The sequence below is a fragment of the Mercenaria mercenaria genome, chromosome 2 (genome assembly GCF_021730395.1).
Source record: "Mercenaria mercenaria strain notata chromosome 2, MADL_Memer_1, whole genome shotgun sequence".
Classification (NCBI taxonomy): Eukaryota; Metazoa; Mollusca; class Bivalvia; order Venerida; family Veneridae; genus Mercenaria; species Mercenaria mercenaria.
In genome coordinates, this window is record NC_069362.1 from 9,985,263 (window position 1) to 10,006,309 (window position 21,047).

A 21,047-nucleotide genomic window follows, 5' to 3' on the forward strand; every position below is an offset into this window, starting at 1 on the left:
TAGGAAGTTGCAATAATTTGTATTTAATGAATCCATAATTTCTGAATGTATATTAGCTTGTTATGTCTTAGACTGCATTAAAATGTGAAAACTTTACAACTATTTTAAACAAAAGAAAGTACGGTATAGATATACATCTGCACAAGGATGAAGAGAATCCAGAGAAAAGCGTATTTGAATAATTTCTGTTATTTATATTGAAAAGTACTGTATCAACAATTTTAAATAAATCATAGCATTTTTGTATGACTATTGTAATTCCTTTTAATGTCTTTATTGTCAAATTACTTTTTTTTTGGAAGGAAGAGTAGGACCTTATTTCGGCCAAAAAAAAAAACAACCTTCTATGGTAGACGTCTGGTATGAGAGAATGACAAACTACCATTTACATGTACAATGCTTGTTTTAAATTCAGAAGACAAACCATTTTTTAAGGGAAATGCAATGTTGTTCTTATGTTACTTCCGTCTGCTAGAATTTCTTGAACCATTTAAAGAAGTGAAAGAATTTTCAAAATTGGCTTAAAATGAGAACGTCATGAGTATTTAAATATTTGATCAAATTGGCGGCCATTTTGTTTCCATGGCAACAAAAATCAAAATGGCGGATTTATTAAATTTCTAGCAACATATCTGAACTGTATTTATTTATATAAAAATTTTTTTCTACCTTTTCAAGCTACAGTGAAAGAAATTACCATGATTTACATCTTACACTCAATAAATATATGAAATTAATCTATTTGAAAGTTTATTTGTTAAACAAAGAATTCAGCAGTGTGGCAAATGCCGTCATAAACACACTAAAATGGCTGCCTCCATGATCAGCCATTTTCTTAAATTTCAAACTGCCATATCTTTTTTCAATAGTTATTTGATTTTTAAAATTCTTTCAGCGTTATGAAAGGCTTGAGAATGGCTTTCATATAAAATTAACTTATTTTCAGGCTTACCTTGCTCTTTAAAGGCCTAGATTTTGGCAGTGGGCCAAGGGATTTTTGTCTTCACCAGCACAGTTATGGGCTAATGACCATCACAGTATGGCTCCAATAAACAAGGGTCATTGTTCATTGGAGAGTCAGTCTACCTTACAAGTGTATCTATTAGTGAGAAGGGGAAACGATGTAATTTATTTTTAATTAATGAATAATTGATAACTTTTAAAGTTATACTAGTTTTTTTGGCATTTCTATGTAAAGAAAAATATTTGTTGATCAAACACAATAATAAAATAATCAGAAACTTATTTTCACAATCATTATAGTGCAGTGTTTTTAGCTGTATATCATATTTACATTTTCATATTCTCTCGAAAACTTTTTTTCCATAAATATGGTTACATATAAATGTTAAAATATCGGATTACAGCCGGGAAGTTATGAGAAGTTATAATTTTATAATATTAGCTGAATACGTTGATTCTTGGAAGATCTACCATTTTGCCTTGTATTCCTACAGTTAGCTTCCATTACATTTGTGTATATTGTACAATGTAAATCTTGGATTGCAAGTGTAAACAGGTGTGAAATAAAAGTTCTAGAATTTCTATACAAGCTAAACGTTTAATATAAGCCAACCAAGCTACCATATATTCAGCTTTGAATGAAATAATGAGAAACTTACTTAAAGAAACATGCAAGTTTTTATTTTTTCAAATTCTGTCTGGAGAATTGTGATATTTCTGAAAAATGTGACTCTCACTCATCTAAAGCTTGCAGAATACTGTAAATAACATTTGTCTAAATTGAAAACAGAATGTGAATTTCAAAGTTACAAAGCAGAGCATGAAAAAAGTCCCTTTTGGCAACATATGAAAATTGAGTATAGATGGAACACAATAATTTTATATTCTAGTAATGTTGATTACTTGAATACATGAAAATCAATTCCCAAATCGAAACATATTGTTTGTCAGCACAAAGAACTCATGCAGTTTTCATTATACTTGTGTTTTATTATTATTATTATTTTCAATATTATTACTGTATCTTTTATCATCCTATATGTAATATAATAATAATAATGATAATAATATACTAATGTTAATAATAATAATGATAATAATAATAATAATTAAGATTATGATTATTCCTATTATTATTATTATCATTATTGTAATATTAAAGTAATAGTTATTATCATCTACATAATATCAATAATATCAAAATAATAATTATTATCATTCCGCATTTACTGAAGAAAAAATTCTTTCAACTCCAATTGCCCTCTAATCAGTTGTTATTACATAATCGCTGATAAGTAGCAGATAAGATGGGAGTTGTATTGGGGGGGGGGGGGGGGGGGAAACACTTATATAGTAGTGAATCTAGGCCTTTAAAAGTTATTGATTAGATTTTTTTCTCAGAAAAAAACACTGTTTGCCGAAATTTTTGAAAACTCCTGTTTAATTTACTGAACTGCTAACAGTATAAGGCATTTTAAAGTTAAATCTTGTACTCTATAGAATAGGGATGGTTCAGTAGGAACTTTATTCGGTAATTTTTAAGATAGTGGATGCAATATATGTGAAAGGGGAGAAGAACAATATATGCTTTTCCAAAATTTGACGTCTGTTAATTTGGACCCCAGAACCTTTTCTTTAAAAAAAGTTATTATCTACTGTACAAACGCTTGTTAAATTTTCACATGAATGATTTTTGTTACATTAATTGCAAAATTCATGATAAATACAATTATACAAAAAAATAAAACTAGCGAGATAAAAAAAAACATGATCTGGTGCTTATGGGGTTCGAACTCCCGACCTCTCGATTGTGGATGATATCACCGGAAGTCATGTATACACCAAATACGGGATGCGGCGCCTGGCGCACTGACGAACAAATCAAAAGTAAGCAAACGCAACAACAAACCCAAAACAAAATCAAAGATCAGCTCACCAACAGAAAATTCGCAACACACACAAAAAAATCCATGACATCACCGGTATGCACCCAGTACGGGCGAATCGAATCTGATATATCACTTTGCCATGTTACATCTCATTTCATGCTAGATCTTTCGGCAGTAAACGAACTCGATGAACAAAATATCAGTGAACACGATGGACAAAATGTCATTTAACACGACGAACAAAATGTAAGTGAAAACAGTGAACACAATGTCAGTGAAAACGATGAACAAAATGCCAATGAAAACAATGAAACGACTTTCATCCCTGGTCCATTTAAAAAAAATATGCATTTAAATTGCTTAATTAAGAGGGCCGTTTGCAGTATTAGATGAAGTGCCAGTTGGACGGAAAGACGGTAACTTTTATATAGCCGACAATAAGAAAAATAATGAAAGACGCAATAAGGAGCACAACTCTAGATAATCTACAAACAGACGAAATTTACAATTTAGTTCTAGGCTCGGACGAGGAAAAATCTTTTAAGGTAGCAATCGTACGTTGCCTACCCGTAAGAACGCATACGTTATGCACGCGACATCTACGGCAAAATACAAATAATTACCTTGAGGATCATGTAGGCTACACAAATCCAGTACGAATACAATTAACCTAGGCGATATATGGCGAAGACGTGTTAACATTCACGAAAGACATTGACACATTTGAATATAAACTTGACCGCATTAAACAGAAAATAGAAACATATTATGGAAATTGTGGAGATAAAAAATTATGCCGTATTTCATAGATAAACTGTTGCCAATGCTAAAAGACCATGTAATAGAACCGTGCATTAAGGGTAAAATCGAACGTGGGTGGACAATATTAATTGTGAATTTAATCGGGAAACCACATTCTGAAATAGCTACTGGTTGGAAACGCACTGAAATTCCAAAAATTTATAAATCTACTGGATAGCATTGTGGGAGTGGAGCATGTTGAACGCTATCGCGCGATTCTGGGAACATGAAATTACGAACTAGACAAAATGTATTTGCACCACAAAATAGATAGTCAAATGGGCTAATTTGACTGAAAAAAGTACGGAAATAAGGGAGAATATGGTTTTATGTAACAAAGGGAAACAAAATAAAAATAGTGTCACATCTGTGAATAGTCTAAGAACTGTGCTCAAAACACCAAACGCAGGGAAGAAACCTAACCAAGTTAAACGGAAGCGGGCGGAAAGATTGCGCAACCCCTCAGGCAAACGTGTTCTTCTTGCTTGATAACTTCTTCGAATGTATTGCATTATGCTCTGCTCGCTGCATTTGTAATCCATGTTCATGTATTTGTATTCCTCTGTCCATGCATTTGTGTTCTAATATTCATGTATCATGCTTCATTTATTAATATTCAAATGTAGTTGCATTTCAATGTTCATGTATTTGTATTTATATTCCAATGTTCATGTATTTATATTCAAATGTTCATTTGTTTATATTGTATTCCAATATTCATGGATTTGTGTTTCAATTTTCATGTATTTTTAATTTATAATACAATTTTCATTTTATCTATATCCCAACGTACATGTATTCGTATTCCTATGTTCCTTTATTTGTATTCCAGTTTTCGTGTATTTTAGTTATATGCCAATGTTCATATATTTATATGCAAATGTTCATGTATTTATATTTCAATGTTTATTTATTTATCTTCCAATGTATATGTAGTTGTATTTCAATGTTCATGTATTTATATTCGAATGTTCATGTATTTGTATTCCAATTTTCGGGTATTTTTATTTATATTCCAATGTTCATATAAATATGTTCAAATGTTTATGTATTTGTAATCCAATGTTCATGTATTTGTATTCCAATGTTCATGTATTACGCTTATGTTTTGTTTTTAAAAATCAAATTGTTTTCTGGTACCAATTCTAATCGCCCATTTTAATCGCATTTAAACTATTTTCCATCATGATGTCAACTTTTCTAAAATTGTCATGCTTCAAAGACAATGTGTCATGTATTAGCAACAACAACCACGTTTTGTTTTGTTGTGATTACAAGATAAAAAATATGTTCTTAGACTCTTGTAGGCGTACGAATGACATTTTTAAGTAACCATTTATCACTTTCGAATTTAAATAAAATCTGGAAAGTAGATCCCTCGGAAGCACCGAAAACAAGGCAAACAGTAAAAATTGCAGACTCGGTTTGATTGAGTGTTTTAAAGTAATGGGCCATGATGAAAGTTTCTCCACGTGGTGTGGCCTGGATGTTGCATTTCGCATTAAGAAGATAATACTGAATTTCATGATCAATGGAATCGTTTCATTGTTATTGAATATAAAATAAATAACAACTAAAACAATTGTTTGTGACAAATATACCTTGGAATATATAGGTACAAAATGCGAAATGCAACAGCTGAACGCTCTCATCCACTTACTTAAAGAATACAAAACTAAAATGTCTACAAAAAGTTAAAATGTAAAACACATGACTTTCCCATAAATACTATCATTTGCATGCATTTGTATTAACATGCAGATTGATGATTGTTACAAGAAAATTGTAATGACCTTCATAAATAATATATTTACGTCTCATGTTCGTTCTTTACCGCGCACACACGAATATGACATTAATACAGCTTGAGTGAATTATAATTATAATTATTAATGCTTCAAATCAACCTAAATTTCGCCTGAAATATTATCGATAATATATATTACAGTTTGAAAGAGAAAATAATTCATTTAATTCATAAGTAAAAAATACATCTCATATTCGGTATTTGCTGCGCATACATGAATATGAGGTTCTTACTGCTGGAGTGATTTATTTCAATTAAATAACTTAATAGTTCTTTAAATCAACCCAAATTTCGCCTGAAATATTATGATACTATATATTACAGTTTGATATGGAAAAAAATCATCTAATTCTTAGATAAAAAGTTACATATCATATTCAGTATTTACCGCGCATACACGAATTTGACATTGATACAGCTTGGGCGAATTATTTCAAATAAATACATTATAAGTGCTTCAAATCAACTGTCTTTACCGTGAAAAATAATTCATTGAATTCTTAGATAAAAAAAATACGTCTGATATTCTGTCTTTACCGTGCATACACGAATACGAGATTCAAAGTGCTCGAGATAATTATTCTAATTAAATAATCAACCCAAACTTTGCCTGAAATATTATGATAATATATAATACAGATTAGTATAAAAAATAATTCATTTAAATAATAAATAAAAGAAATACATCTCATATTCTGTCTTTGCCGCGCATACATGAATATGGCTCATATTCGGTGTTAAGTCATACCCGTTTTCCCCTTTTCTTATTTTATTATCACAGCAACGTTGTTTGTGTCGGGTGGCGGTAGTAAAAAGTTTCCCCGTACCTTCAATCAGAGCTGCTATATTTCGATCCCTCAGATCGTTCAGCATGATTTTTTATGTTGTGTTAGTGTACTGATTAATTTTTCAGCTTGAACATTTCGGGTTGGGTGGTTCCAATACTCCCGCTTTTTTGGTACATATAAAACGTGTAAATGTTGAGTTATGCTCAACCAGGGGTTGGGTGGGGGGGGGGGGGGGGGGGGGGGGGGGGGGGGGGGGGGGGGGGGGGGGGGGGGGGTGGAAGGTAGCATGCATTTCCACTATTGCCCATGAATTGGCTCAATCAAACCGGGTCTGCGATATTTTCATTTTTGTCGTGTTGAGCGGCCTGTGGTTTTCCTCTTTATTTTTAAACTTGAAGTTCGAAATATTTGTTTATTACAGAGCTTATAATTTAGATTCTGTTAACAGACAATTGACACTATCGATTACTAATAAATCCATTGGCAATTGTTGTCAGACTCATGCCATTTATGGCCTCCCAGTGCAAGTCATGATGTGATGGTTGAGCCGACCTTGCGTCATGGTACTGCACAGATAAGACGTACTTAGGTCTGTAAAGCGCCTAGAATGAACGTTCACTGGTAGCGTTCATAGCTGCATGCATCGCCAGAATGAGTTTAAGGACTTACAGTCATTGATGCTACTAACAAGTGCACACTGAGTAGGCCGGTGGTAATTTAACACTGTCTGACTACAAAACCAGGGGTCGTAAGTTCGAGCCTCCACTTCCTCAACTAATTTAGTAAAGTTACATACATTGGCATAAGAATTCCGTGTATGGGTGCTTTAAACCCGGCAGACTAAAAACCAGGGGTCATAACGACGCACACAGGCACGCACGCATTAACGTTCCGAATAAATACAAACACGAAGTGTAGGTTTGAAGGCCAATTTTACAACACAGATGGTGCATGAAAATTTAGTTTTGTTTGACCTATGAAAAAAATATTTAGAAAAGTGTCGTACACTCTTTCAGTCAAATAAGAGAATTATATATGAATTTCTTACGAACACACATTAGAAAACTAACTAAAAATGTAAAAAAAATCAATTATTTGAAGTCTCGTGAAAATGTTAGTTCAGTACCCAACACGTGAATTTCATGACGTCACGTAAAAGTCCACATGCTGTATTGCCCAATATCTGTAAATGACTGTGTTGACGCATAAAATCTCATAAAATGGCTTCAACAAACAATCAAAACAGTGCCCCAGATTCTTGGGATTCAGAAATGAACGAGGAACAAGTTGATGATAAGTTGAACAAACCGCTATCTGCCCTAAATATCAATGCACCTGCGTTCGTTCCCGGACAGAATCCATATGCAGTTAGCTTTGTGCCTTCCGGTGTGCCAGAACCGGCCGGTAAGTGGTTATATTGATCAATTTTTGTTCTAGAAATGGTTAAATATTATTGGACAATCTTTGATTACTCAGTTTCGATGAATACCATTTTGAGGTGTGCTAGGGCAGGTTGCCAAAATTGGAGAGTGCGCGTATATTCGGGTGCACAGATTCGGATATTGTCAGAGGCCTTACTTTATAGGCCTAAAATGATTTCAGTCTACAGTTTATAACAGAAACCATAGTTAAAACACCTTTTCTGAAGTTATAGCCAGGTGTATGAATTTCCTGCCAGCAAGGTAGATCTTGTTTCATGACAAACTGCTAGGCTGTCTTCGTGCTTGCACCATTGGCAGATGGGCCTACCTAGCAGAGATGTAAGCCTTCCAGGTATTCCCGGAAATCCAGGTTTTAGCTGTGCCAGGAAATTTTTTCATGGGTTCGAAAATGTTTGTATACAAATAGACCGACTGGCATAGTGAAAAGGGCCTGTAATCGGGACTGGACTGTGAAGGACGAATATCGGTTTTAATTTTAAATTTTATCCTCAGCCAAGTCAGACTCACTTGTAAAGTAGCATTTAACTAGACATCTTGACGGATCAAAATGCTTGATATGATCTATCAATGATTCATTTACAAATATAGCAATAGCAGAGAATAGCGCTACAACTGAGCGTGAAAATTAAAACTGACAGTGAAAATTATTATGCAGAAAAATGCCATTTTAAGGATAGATCATTAAAAAAAATATTTTGCAGTAACACGAGGTGCTCATGAAAATAGCTGCTATCCAACTTTTTAGCTCAACTATACAAAATATATGGAGAGCTATCTTACTCGCCCTGGTGTTGGCGTCCTTCAGCATTAACACCTTGGTTAAAGTTTTATTGCATTTTCTCTTTTTAGTTTTTTCTCCTTATCTCTGTTATTACTTGATGGATTTGCTTCAAACTTAAAATAGTTATTCCGCATCACCACCCACATCATCTGGCACAAGGGCCATAACTCTCACACCAATATTTTATGAATTATACCACCTTTTTACTTAGAATTTCAGATTAAAAGTTTTTGTGCACTTTCACTCTATTACTAAATCGTGTAAATGGATTTGATTCAAACTTGAAACAATTGTTCAACATCATCACCCATGTCAGTAGGTCAAAGGTCGAGGTCACAATGACCCAGAACAGTTAAATGGTTTCCGGATGATAACTCGAGAACGCTTGGGCCTAGGGTCATGAAAGTTGGTAGGGAGGTTGGTCATGACTAGCAGATGACCCCTATTGATTCTGAGGTCAGTAGAGTAAAGGTGCCACAGTGACCAAGAGCAGTTAAACCATTTCCAGACGATATCTTGAGGACACTTGGGCCTAGGATCATGAAAGTTCATAGGAAGGTTGAGTATGACCATCAAATGACTGCTCTTGATTTTGAGGTCAAGGTCACAGTGACACGGGAACAATTACACCGTTTCCGGACTATAACTTTACAAGGCTTGGGCCCAGGATCATGAAAGCTCATAAGGAGGTTGGTCATGAACAGCAGATGACCCCTTTTGATTTTGAGTTCAGTAGGTCAAAGGTCAAGTTCACAGTGAAATGGAACAGTTAAACAATTTCCAGAAGAAAACTTGGCCATATGATCGCGAAACTTTATAGGGATGCTGATTATGACCAGCAGATGATTTTGAGGTCAAGGTGTCAGTGACCAGGAACAGATAAACCATTTATAAATGATAACTTGAGAATGATTGGGCCTAAGATGATAAAACTTAATAGCCAGATTGATCATGATCAGCATATGACCCCTATTAATTTTGAAATCAGGTCAAAGGTCAAGGTCATATTGGCATAGAACAGTGCACAGTGACCAAATTATTTCTGTACCTTGTGCAGGTACTGAATGCATCAAGGGGGCATTTCGTGTTATATAAGCTCTTGTTTACTTAGAATTTCAGTTTAATTTTGATGCTTTTTCACTATATATCTCTGTTGTTACTAAATGGATTTTATTCAAACTCAAAATGGTGGTTCCACATGACACAGTGTTCATGATGCTGGCACTAAAATGCTATGAGTTATGCCCCCATTTTACTAGAATTTCAGGTTCCAGTTGTCATGCACTTCTGTCCTATCTCACTTACTTGATTCAAACTTCTAATAGTTGCTCTACATTATTAGCCACATGATATGACACAATGTCCTGGTGCCTTACTTATGCAGGAATTTCGATATATTATGTCCCTTTTATACTTATTTAATGTTTTGATACACTTCTCTCTCCCTGTTATTACTAAATACATTTGACTCAGACTTAAGCTTTTGTCCAATATCTTCATCCACATTGGAGTAATTAAACACTTCAGTGACAGTTCCAGCTTACTTGCCCAGTTTTACTATGCAGCATCAAAATAGTAGAGCGCACTGTCTCCTTTGACAGCTCTTGTTTTTCTGGCCACTGAGATGATCTTCTTTTTTCCCTTTATTATTATTTGCAAAAAAATTCCCTGCATACCTGCTGACACAAAAAAAAAATTGGGTTGTGTTACTGCAAACAGATAATTTTTTAATTGCGACCGAAACAGAGGTGACAAATTATGATCAAAGATCAAGGTCACAGGGACTTGAACATGGAAAACCATGATGCATCTCTGATCAATAAATTAAGAACCACTTGATCCAAAATGTTGAATCTTCATAGGATGATTGGAAATGTAGAATAGATTACCCCTGCTGATTTTTTGGTCATTTTATCAAAGTTCAAGGTCACAGGGGCCAGAAATTGGAAAACCATTTCTGATCGAATATTATACACTTAGAACCATTTGACCCAGAACTTTCAAACTTCATAGGGTGATAGGACTTACAGAGTGAATGACTCCTGTTGATTTTGGGATCACTTGAGCAAATGTTAAAGGGGCCTGAACATGGAAAAGTCTTACGATTAAAAACTTGAGAACCACTTGGCCCAAAATGTGGAAACATCATAGGATGATTGGACATGCACAGTAGATGACCCCTATTCTACGCATTCGATAAGCAGCCAGATACTTGCAGTTAGTCTTGAGCTCTGGTCCTTGCGTTACTTGAAATTGCGAAAATTGACAGTGACCACTTAGTAATTAAGTAGTTCTTCAGGGGTCAAATTTAACAATAGTTTGTATTAGCTGAAATTAGCTACTGACCTTTTTGTTCACTAGCTAAAATGGAAAGCTACCAGCTAAAGTTAATAATATTTAATTGCTTTATTAATATTTACTGCATGGCCAAAACTTACTGATTGATCTCTGTAAGAAGCCAGTCACAAACAGTATTTTTTTTCTGTTAGCTTAAAATAGCTAGTGCCATTTTTGTACACTTACAAGCGTAAAGGGACTGGCCTCCAGATTGTCTTGACAACAAAAAATTTCACTTTTCAGATATCTGGAAATGAATGTTCATAATATGACCAGACTTCAATATGAAAGAAAGATTACTTTTAGCTAAATCTGGAGGTCAGTACCATGAAGTCGAGGCCTTCCATGTTAATTTACTGCAAGCTACAATCATGCATGAGTTTTGTTGAACAATAAAACATCATAAAGATAAATGATAACATTCCTTTCATGGAGAAAAAACCAACTTTATTAAAGCTCTGAAGACATTTGCTTGTTATATTATTGACTAGCTGAAATTAGCTAGTATATTTCAAGCCCACTAGCTATTTTAAATTTCCACTAGCATATAGCTTGTATGCTTGTCTAAATTTGAATGCTGTTCTTATCCAGTTTTTACCATTCTCCTAGCAGAGTTGGACAAACAAGTGGCTAATCTTTGTTGCCCTGGCGTTATGACCCTTAAATTAGTTGAAATTGAGAAAATTGACAAAGAGTCTGCTCAGTTAGTAGAGTATTTTAAAAGATCAGAAGTAATTTGCTGTGACAGGTGTATATTGTGACAGTATGCTACTCCTTTTATGAATACTTCTATTTGTATCGTGTTACAATTAGTAATTTATATTTTACTTACTTTTAGATGAAACATCTGCAGAAGGTACAAAACCAGCAACTGAAACAGAAATGGCAGTCGATGAAGATGCAGGTAAAAGTTTTACTTATCCACAATTTTTGTTTCATTACTTTAAAAACCTTTAATGAAACTCAGTTTTCAGTTACTTTCAGTCTTAATGCAAAATTACTGAAAAATAAAAACATTGATGTAGTCTTGGAAATTCACATTATTACTTTGCTTGCCCTAAGCTAGTTAAAAACAACATTCTAAAACACTAATATTTGGATGTTAATTGTTGTAGGCATGTAGCATGTTTGAATTTTCATGACTGAAAGAGGTCTTCTCATGATGCTCATAGAAATAGCACCTTAATGTTTATTGTACAACAAAATTGACTGAAGTAGATCTACCCAAAGAAGATACAGCAGCACAACCTTCTGGTAAAACAAAATGGTCGTTCAGGTTTTTTTTTTATTCTGTAGCAGCAGCCGCATATCGGCCTCGTCCCCCAGCCGAGGATTTCCCCCACAGCCAAGGATTTCCCCTACCGCAGTCCGAAATTCCCCCCTCCGAAATCGTAAACAAAGCAAGGGAGATTACTCCGTTAGTTCATATTGACGCTTTACGATACTGTTTTACAACATCATCGGTTCCGATACCAAGCGTAAAAAAACTAAAATATCAGAGTCATTTTCGGAGGTAAACGGGGATTGTTAAAAAAAACTTCTTTTTTCAACGGCAAAAGACGTACGTATATGTCTCATATTATGACACACTTTGTAAGTTTGCGGCATCCTTGAAAGTTGCAGGAATACTTAATAAAAACATAGTTTAAAGTGTTTATTATGCATAATTGTAAATTCCCCCCCCCCCCCCCCGACACCAAGTGAAAAAAAATCCCCCAAAATTGCTTGTTGCGCGCTATTTTCTTTCCCCAATGACAGGCTGGGGCCTCTTCCCCCAGTCATAAAAAAACTCCCTGTCGTTATGATTTTGCATTATTTGCCACTAGTATTGCTATGAGGTGAGTAAGGTAAATATATTTGAGACCATTGCAAGGTCATATTAGGCTAATGAAAAATTTATTCATGCTTTTGTATTTTCAGGTGGGGGAAAAGAAGGTGGTGAAGAAGTTGGTAAGGCGAGATTCTTAATTACTTTTACTAGGTATTCTGTAAAATTGGTGTCAGATAATAATTATATGAAATAGTTGATATTTATGGGTGTGGGTTGGTTAAGTTTTGTGTCTACCTATATGTATTGCCTAATCTGATTTGCTTTCTGTGCAGATTTCTGCAGAGATCTTTTAAATTTGCTGCTTTGAATCTACAGCTGAAAGGAATATTTAGAACAACTTCCTGTAATAGCTGGAATCTTTTGTTGTATAGGAATAGAAAGTTACTAAAACCTTAAAGCAGTGTTAAGTAACTTCCCTTTCTGAAGGAAGGACATTTCAGTAATTTGAGACTTTTACTAAGAGGGGAAATGGGTTGGGTCTGTTGTTTAAGGGGAAAGTAGGTCAGAATAATTGCTATTTTGGCAGAGGGGAATAGAGAAATCCTGATTAAAGTTAGTTTTAAGGGAAAACTTGAAAGAAATTTTCTGAGGGGAATCTGCCTGAAAATAACCTCTACTCTAGAAGGAAAAGAACTGTGGTCACTCAACTTGGAACGTTTTTTTTATCAGCTGATGATTGGGGAGCAGAGGAGGAGGATGAGGAAGGAGATATAGATGAAGATGAGGAAATAGAAGGGGCAGGAGATATTGAGAAACCGAAGAAAATTGCTGTTACATCAGAACCTAAAGTCAAGAAGGCTCATATGAATATTATCTTCATTGGTCATGTTGGTAAGTACATGTGTTTGGTGGTCCTGTGAAGAAATGCTGTTGCTTTAGTGGAATACCCAGCTAACCAAATTCGTAACTACAATTCTAGAATTTTTAGCTCACCTGGCTCAAAGGTGAGCTTTTGTGATCGCCCTGTGTCCGTCGTCGTCAACAGTTTGACTGTTAACACTCTAGAGGTCACAATTTTGGCCCAATCTTAATGAAACTTGGTCAGAATGTTACTCTCAATGAAATCTTGGATGAGCACAATATTGGGTCATCTGGGGTCAAAAACTAGGTCACCAGGACAAATCAAAGGTAAAGCTTGTTAATACTCTATAGGTCACAGTTTTGGCCCAATCTTAATGAAACTTGGTCAGAATGATACCCGCAATAAAATTTTGGACGAGTTTGATATTGGGTCATCTGAGGTCAAAAACTAGGTCACCAGGTTACATCAAAGGAAACACTTGTTAACACTCTAGAGGTCACAATTTTGGCCCAATTTTAATGAGACTTGGTCAGAATAATACCCTCAATAAAATCTTGGATGGGTTCGATCTTGGGTCAAAAAGTAGGTCACCAGGTCAAATCAAAGGAAAAGCTTGTTAACACTGTAGAGGCCACATTTATGACTATATCTTCATGAAACCTGGTCAGAATGTTAATCCTGATGATCTCAAGGTTCAGTTTGAATCTGGGTCATGTAGGGTCAAAAACTAGGTCACCAGGTCATTTCAAAAGAAAAGCTAGTTAACACTGTAGAGGCCACATGTATGACCTTTTCTTAATGAAACTAAGTCAGAATGTTAATATTGATGATCTATATTTCATGTTCAGATCTAGGTCAGGTGGGGTAAAAAACTAGGTCACTAGGTTAAATCAAAGGAAAAGCTTGTTAACACTCTAGAGGCCACATTTAAGGCTATATCTTCATGAAACTAAGTCAGAATGTTAATCTTGATGATCTTTAGATCAAGTTCGAATCTGGGACATGTTGGGTCAAAAATCTTGGTCACCGGGTCAGATCAAAGAAAAAGCTTGTGTAAAGTCTAGAGGCCACATTTATGACTGTATCTTCCTGAAACTTAGAATGTTTATCTTGATAATCTTTAGGTCAAGATCGAATCTGGGTCATGTGGGTTAAAAAACTAGGTCACCAGGTAAAATCAAAGGAAAAGCTAGTTAACACTTTAGAGGCCACATTTATGACCATATCTTAATGAAACTTGGTCAGAATGTTAATCCTGATGATCTCAAGGTCCAGTTTGAATCTGGGATATGTAGGATCAAAAACTAGGTCACCAGGTCAAATCAAAGGAAAAGCTAGTTAACTCTGCAGAGGCCACATGTATGACCATATCTTAATGAAACTTAGTCAGAATGTTAATCTTGATGATCTATATTTCATGTTCAGATCTAGGTCAGGTGAGGTCAAAAACTAGGTCACCAGGTCAAATCAAAGGAAAAGCTTGTTAACACTTTTGCCCCAATCTTAATGAAACTTGGTCAGAATGTTACCCTCAATAAAATCTTGGACAAGTTCGATATTGGGTCATCTGGGGTCAAAAACTAGGTCACCTGGTCGGATCAAAGGAAAAGCTTGTTAACACTTCAGAGGCCACATTTATGACCATATCTTAATGAAACTTGGTCAGAATGTAAATCTTGATGATCTTTAGTTTAATAGGTCAGGTGAGCGATACAGGGCCTTCATGGCCCTCTTTTTTAACAAAGCACAGTAGAACATGCCATTTCAGTGAGAGGGGAGGGGAGCAGTTAGAGGGGAAGGGCTGGACTCGTAATTTTGGAAAAGAAGTGCTTTGTATTTTGGCAAGGGGAGAAAAAAATTCATGAAGACAATTTTTGGGGAAAACCGCACAAGTTAAAAGAATATTTCAGAGGGGAAGATGGCTATGAACAGTCCCTGCTGAAGAGGGCTGTAAACACCCACTTCTGTATGGGGGGAAATCCTGGTATTTCACATACTTTTGACTATTAATTTATATTGCAGTAAAATACAAAAATGTGTGATCAGATAAAAAGAGAAACTTTGTATGGAATACAATCATGTATGTAAGATATATAAAGTACAAACAAAACGTTCTTTATTGGTTTAGTAGGATAAAGTTGCATATATTCTAAGGAATGTGAAAAAGTTTCTGGACCTCCATGGCTGAGTGGTTAAGGTTGCTGGCGTCAACTCACTTACCCTGCAGCACTGTGAGTTCAAAACCTTGCTAGAGGTGTGGAAATCTTTTCATGCGAGGAAGCCAAAGAGAGGGAAGGCCAGATGTACCCATTTGTGCCTTAAATAACAGCTGGACGGGCTTCCTCTACTACCAGATGCTGGAAAGTTGTTGTATGACTTTTAATTCTGTTGGTATGATGTTAAATCCAACAAAAACAAAATGGAATAGATTCACAAAAACAGTTACAGTGCTGTTAACTGATATACTCAAAGCCCTTGTAATGTTTTTCAGATGCAGGCAAATCTACCATTGGAGGGCAGATACTGTAAGTAAACTTGTTGTTTTCTTCCTACATGGCCACCCTGGGTAAACTTGTAAGTTCTTGTGCTTGTCTTTGGTTGGATGCTGTTATGGAATAGTTGTCAGAGGTTTTCACTGACTGCACAGTTGTGATATATCATGTTTCGTTTCTGAATTTGCCAGTAAGTTTTCAAATAGTTGAAAAAAAGCCCTAACAAGTATGGACCAGCCAGGGGTTTCATTACTGAAGTGGAAGGTGGAAGTTGCAAAGAAGAGGTGGGAGGGGGGTCTGACATTAAATGAGTACTTGATCTGCTCCAGAAAGGTAGCTGTAACTTCAGAACGCTATGGCAAGATGATATTCCAGTCATAATGAAACCATGCTAGCTGAATTTTAAGAATGACTAGTATTACTATAAATGATATGAAAGCGTGATTTCATTACATGTAAACATATGATACAGATGTACCGCAAAATTGACACTTTATACAAATAATTATGTAAATTGCAATTTCAGGTACCTTACTGGTATGGTAGATAAAAGAACACTGGAAAAATATGAACGAGAAGCCAAAGAGAAGAACAGGGAAACTTGGTAAGACCTGAATTAATGAAATTGCATACAAACTTTTAATGGTAATTTGGTCTTAAATGATGTTTTGAGAAAAGTTAATTTAAGGGGGAATGGTACTTTGTCAAAATTTAAGATTTGCTGATTGTCTTATATACCAAAATAATCTTGAAGATATTTCCAATTGATATCATCATCTTTTAGAGCAATAAACATGCGTATGACGTTACCATGACGTCGCAAACATGACCCGTTTTCGCGCTTTTTACGTCCGTTAATGGTAGCACTAAAATAGTATAAAACTCGATACTACAAGCGTATTGTTGGCGTCAATGCATTAGATTATATATCAAACGACAGAATAAAGCAATTTCTTAGTGATTATTAACATGAACAGGTATTTTCTATCTGAATTTTCGAAGGAGGTGCGAAAACAGACATTTGGTTGTTTAAGAAAATTCAGGAAGAAAATCGCTTCTGATCCATTTTGCAAAACATTGGCCTGTGGAATTTTTGCCAAATTTTTGTATGTGAAAATTCATTATGTTGTTAATATCTATGCCAAAATAGAAAAAAGTTCACCGAAGCGTTTTTGTAGTAAAACCGTTTGAACTTGACTACTGCAGCGTCGTTAAAAGACATGTAATCGTTATGTAACGTTACATGTGTTTATTTTAAATGGCTTGTAATAATTCTACCTGGAAACCTATAAACAAGCAGTTATGAGACATGAATTAAATATTTCAATCTAATCGTAAAAATATTACACATTTTATAACATGCAGTATTTCAAAATATTTTCATTGAAAAGTGCGTATCTTTTAAGTTACTAGAAGTTCTTGATGTTCATTTCAATAGCCACTTCATGAACCTTTTTCAAACTCGGAGAAAAGCAAAAAAGAAGAATCGTCGATTATGCATATTTTGGTAATGTATTTGACAATGGTTGCAAAATATGCGGAAAAAGACTTTACTGAAGCCCGCCCGCTTAGCTCAATAGGTAAGAGCGTTGGTCTACGGATCTTGGGGTCGCTAGTTCGATCCTCGGACGGGGCGTATGTTCTCCGTGACTATTTGATGAACGACACTGTGTCTGATATCATTAGTCCTCCACCTCTGATTCATGTGGGGAAGTTGGCAGTTACTTGCGGAGAACAGGTTTGTACTGGTACAGAATCCAGGAAAACTGGTTAGGTTAACAGCCCGCCGTTATATGACTGAGAAATTGTTGAAAAAAAAGCGTTAAACTCAAAACAAAGACTTTACTGGAAAAAACCTATTTTCCGAAACTAAGTATGGTCTATATAGTGTACTACATTTTAAAATGTAAAATCTAAAATGCTATGGCATTTTACGGAACCCCTATTTAATAAACGTTACAGCTGCATTAGGTAAGCATGGGATAATTAAAATACAAACATTTCCGCACAGTTTTATCCGAATGTGAATTTCGTTTAAATTGTATTAATGATACAATTAAAGGCAGATTTATAGAATTTAAGTAAGTACTACAGTAATAAGACTGTTAAAAAAGTTGATTAATTTTCTGAATCAAGTTTTTACGCTCGTTTCAACAGTATGGCGGGTAGTTTCCTTAAACATTGTTCCTGGGAACGACCAGTACTAAACCCCTAACCTATGACACAACCTACCAAGTGATCTCACATAAAGAGCCATGTTCGGTAGCGGGGCTCGAACTTACAGTCCTCCATCAGTGAGATATCTCAGTGAATCAGACCACGTAGGCAGTCCTAAAAGTTGACAGTTTATATATATACGCTATTTTTCTTTTGCAAGCAGTACAACGGAATTTTAAAATTCGAATGTTACGTATGAATTTTAAGATTCCGCCGTGTACTGTTTGCAAAGATTACACGTCAAAACATTTACATAAATGGTTACCGTTCTACCCGTTTTAACATATGTTATTTGAGCCGCGCCATGAAGAAACCAACATAGTGGCTTTGCGACTAGCTTTGATCCAGACCAGCTTGCGCAGTCTTGTCAGGATCTATGTAGTTCGCTTTTAAAGCCTATTGCAATTTAAGAAACCGTTAGCGAACAGCATGGATCCTGACCAGACTGCAAAGCCACCGTATGTTGGTTTTCACAAGGCGCGGCTCATTTCATTTAAATATTTCTGTTATTTGTTATTTGTTGCACAGGACGGGAAAAAGCCTGAATAGAAACGACTAAATTATGAATTTTAAACATGCCATCACGTACAGGTTCCCCTTCCGTTTACATGACGACATAACGATATAGAATGGTGAATGTTCGTCCAGATGCCGTTTGTTTCGCGGCTTGTTTCACAATATTGTCTTTCCTAAAATTCAATAAAAAATATATTAAAGTTTGCAATGTTGGTCCAAATAGAAACTAGCAGTATACACTAGAGAACGGTCACTCAAAAAGATGCTAAATCCGTTCCCGATCCTGGATTATGTACTGAGCTTTTATTTTACACGTATTATAGAAAGAATAAGTTTGAATAGAATGGCTGTATAATAAGTCTTAATAAATTAAGAATGCTTATATTTTTAATAAAAAATAGCCAATGAGCGGCAGTAAGCTTGTCTACCTGCCTGACATAACTGAAATACTGAAAGGGCCGTAAAACAGGATTCTATCAATCAAAACAAACAATAATATGAATTCATTTGGAATTTCCATATAAGCCGACAATCTCGCATGTTATGCGCCCTTTTCCGAGGTCACCGTACCGCGCTACTGATAATTTCCTGACAAGTCAACACGATGCTGGTACAAATCTATACTTTAGGTTGTGTTTCTGTAATAAGAATGTATATAACAGCCGTACTTAATCGGTATCTGTTTGTCTCCCTTGGCTATATTTTTGCATGAAAACAAAAATGGGATAATCTCGTAAATATTAGTACTAAAGAAATATTATCAATAAATCTATCTATAAATATAAATTTGCCATCAAAATATTATGTTTGTTTCAAAACAACTTATTACATAAAATAAATACACATACAAAAATAATATATATGCAAATTTAACACACCCGTGTGAGTGATAATTATCTATGACTGCTATATAAATATAATAATTTTCTAAAAGTTAGAGTGAAAAAGAGCAATATTTTTATTGAGTTTTCTGTCAATTATTTATGTTAATTTCGTTTTGAAAATTATATTATTATTGACCCTTGAGCCATTGGATATGCTATGGTATTCACTGGAAGAGGTCAATATTGTCCTCCTCCGTTGAATATCACATCATATCTGATGGCTTAACAGTCAATAACTGTTTTATTATTTGGGTTCAAGTTTATAAATAAGTAACAAATATTGTTGCAATATATGTAATGTTTGAAAGTAACAATAACTGTGTGAAAACTTACCAAAGTTTACACGAAAACAATTAAATATGGTCAACTTCACAGATGCCAAAAAATTGGAGCAATTCTGTAAAAGCTATGGAGCCCGATATTCGTGCTCAATTGCATAAAGAGGCATGCAATTCTGGACTGATGTACAAACATATTATAGAGGACGATGACTCTACAGCAACGAAATAAACATAGGAGAAAGTTAATTCTGACATTGTAAAATTTTCAGATCCAGCACATACAAAACGGATCGTAGGAAATAAACTTGAAAAGATTAGTCGAGCCTGTCCATCATTAACCGAAAAAGTGAAATCATCATTCATTAAACAATTCACATACGCTGTCAATCAAAACAAACAAAAAGGAGAAGCTGAATTAATACAGGCGCTAGAAAGCATCGTTCCACATATGTATGGAGAGCACCATCTTTGCAGCCACTGGTGTAAAAATAAGGCTAATAATGTAAATATTCACGTGCTTACGTCATGTCTTAAGCGACGTTGTTTATTGCGTCACAATACTCTAATTTAAACGGTTGTACTAGAAAAACGCTACGGTGAACTTTTTTCTATTTTGGCACAGCCATTAACAACATAATGAATTTTTACATACAAAAATTTGGCAAAAATTCCACGGGCCATTCTTTGACAAAATGGATCAGAAGCGATGTTTTTCCTGAATTTTCTTAAACAACCAAAAGTCTGTTTTCGCACCTCCTTCGAAAATTCGGATAGAAAATACCTTTTCATGTTAATGATCACTAAGAAATTGCTTTATTCTGTCGTTTGATATATAATCTAATGCATTGACGCCAACAATACGTTTGTAGTATCGAGTTTTATACCATTTTAGTGCTACCATTAACGGACGTAAAAAGCGCGAAAACGGGTGATGTTTGCGACGTCATGGTAACGTCATACGCATGTTTATCGCTCTAAAAGATGATGATACAAATTTGAAATATCTTCAAGTTTATTTTGATATATACGACTATTAGCAAATCTTAAATTTTGACAAGGTACCATTCCCCCTTAAAGAGATAAGTGTATTAAATATGAATAGCTCTAAACAGAATATGTGACAACAAAGCAAAGGTTGTTTTCTAAGTTTTCCAAAGAAGAGTTCTTGTTCAGGTTTTGAATTTAACAACGTTTTTCCGTCAGATTTTCCATAAAG

The 21,047-nt window shown here is 34.9% G+C and overlaps 1 protein-coding gene across 1 annotated transcript in view; it reads left to right on the forward strand.

Annotated features, from left to right (window-relative positions):
• Positions 1-7,382: 7,382 nt before the first annotated feature.
• Positions 7,383-21,047, forward strand: part of LOC123563145 (eukaryotic peptide chain release factor GTP-binding subunit ERF3A-like) — a 29,977-nt gene continuing 16,312 nt past the window's right edge. Inside the window, exons 1-6 of the mRNA XM_045355770.2 lie at positions 7,383-7,652; positions 11,647-11,712; positions 12,729-12,758; positions 13,309-13,470; positions 15,933-15,966; positions 16,460-16,537. Of these exons, the coding sequence (XP_045211705.1) occupies positions 7,469-7,652; positions 11,647-11,712; positions 12,729-12,758; positions 13,309-13,470; positions 15,933-15,966; positions 16,460-16,537 (554 nt within the window). The 5' untranslated portion in view covers positions 7,383-7,468. The remainder of the gene's footprint in view (positions 7,653-11,646; positions 11,713-12,728; positions 12,759-13,308; positions 13,471-15,932; positions 15,967-16,459; positions 16,538-21,047) is intronic.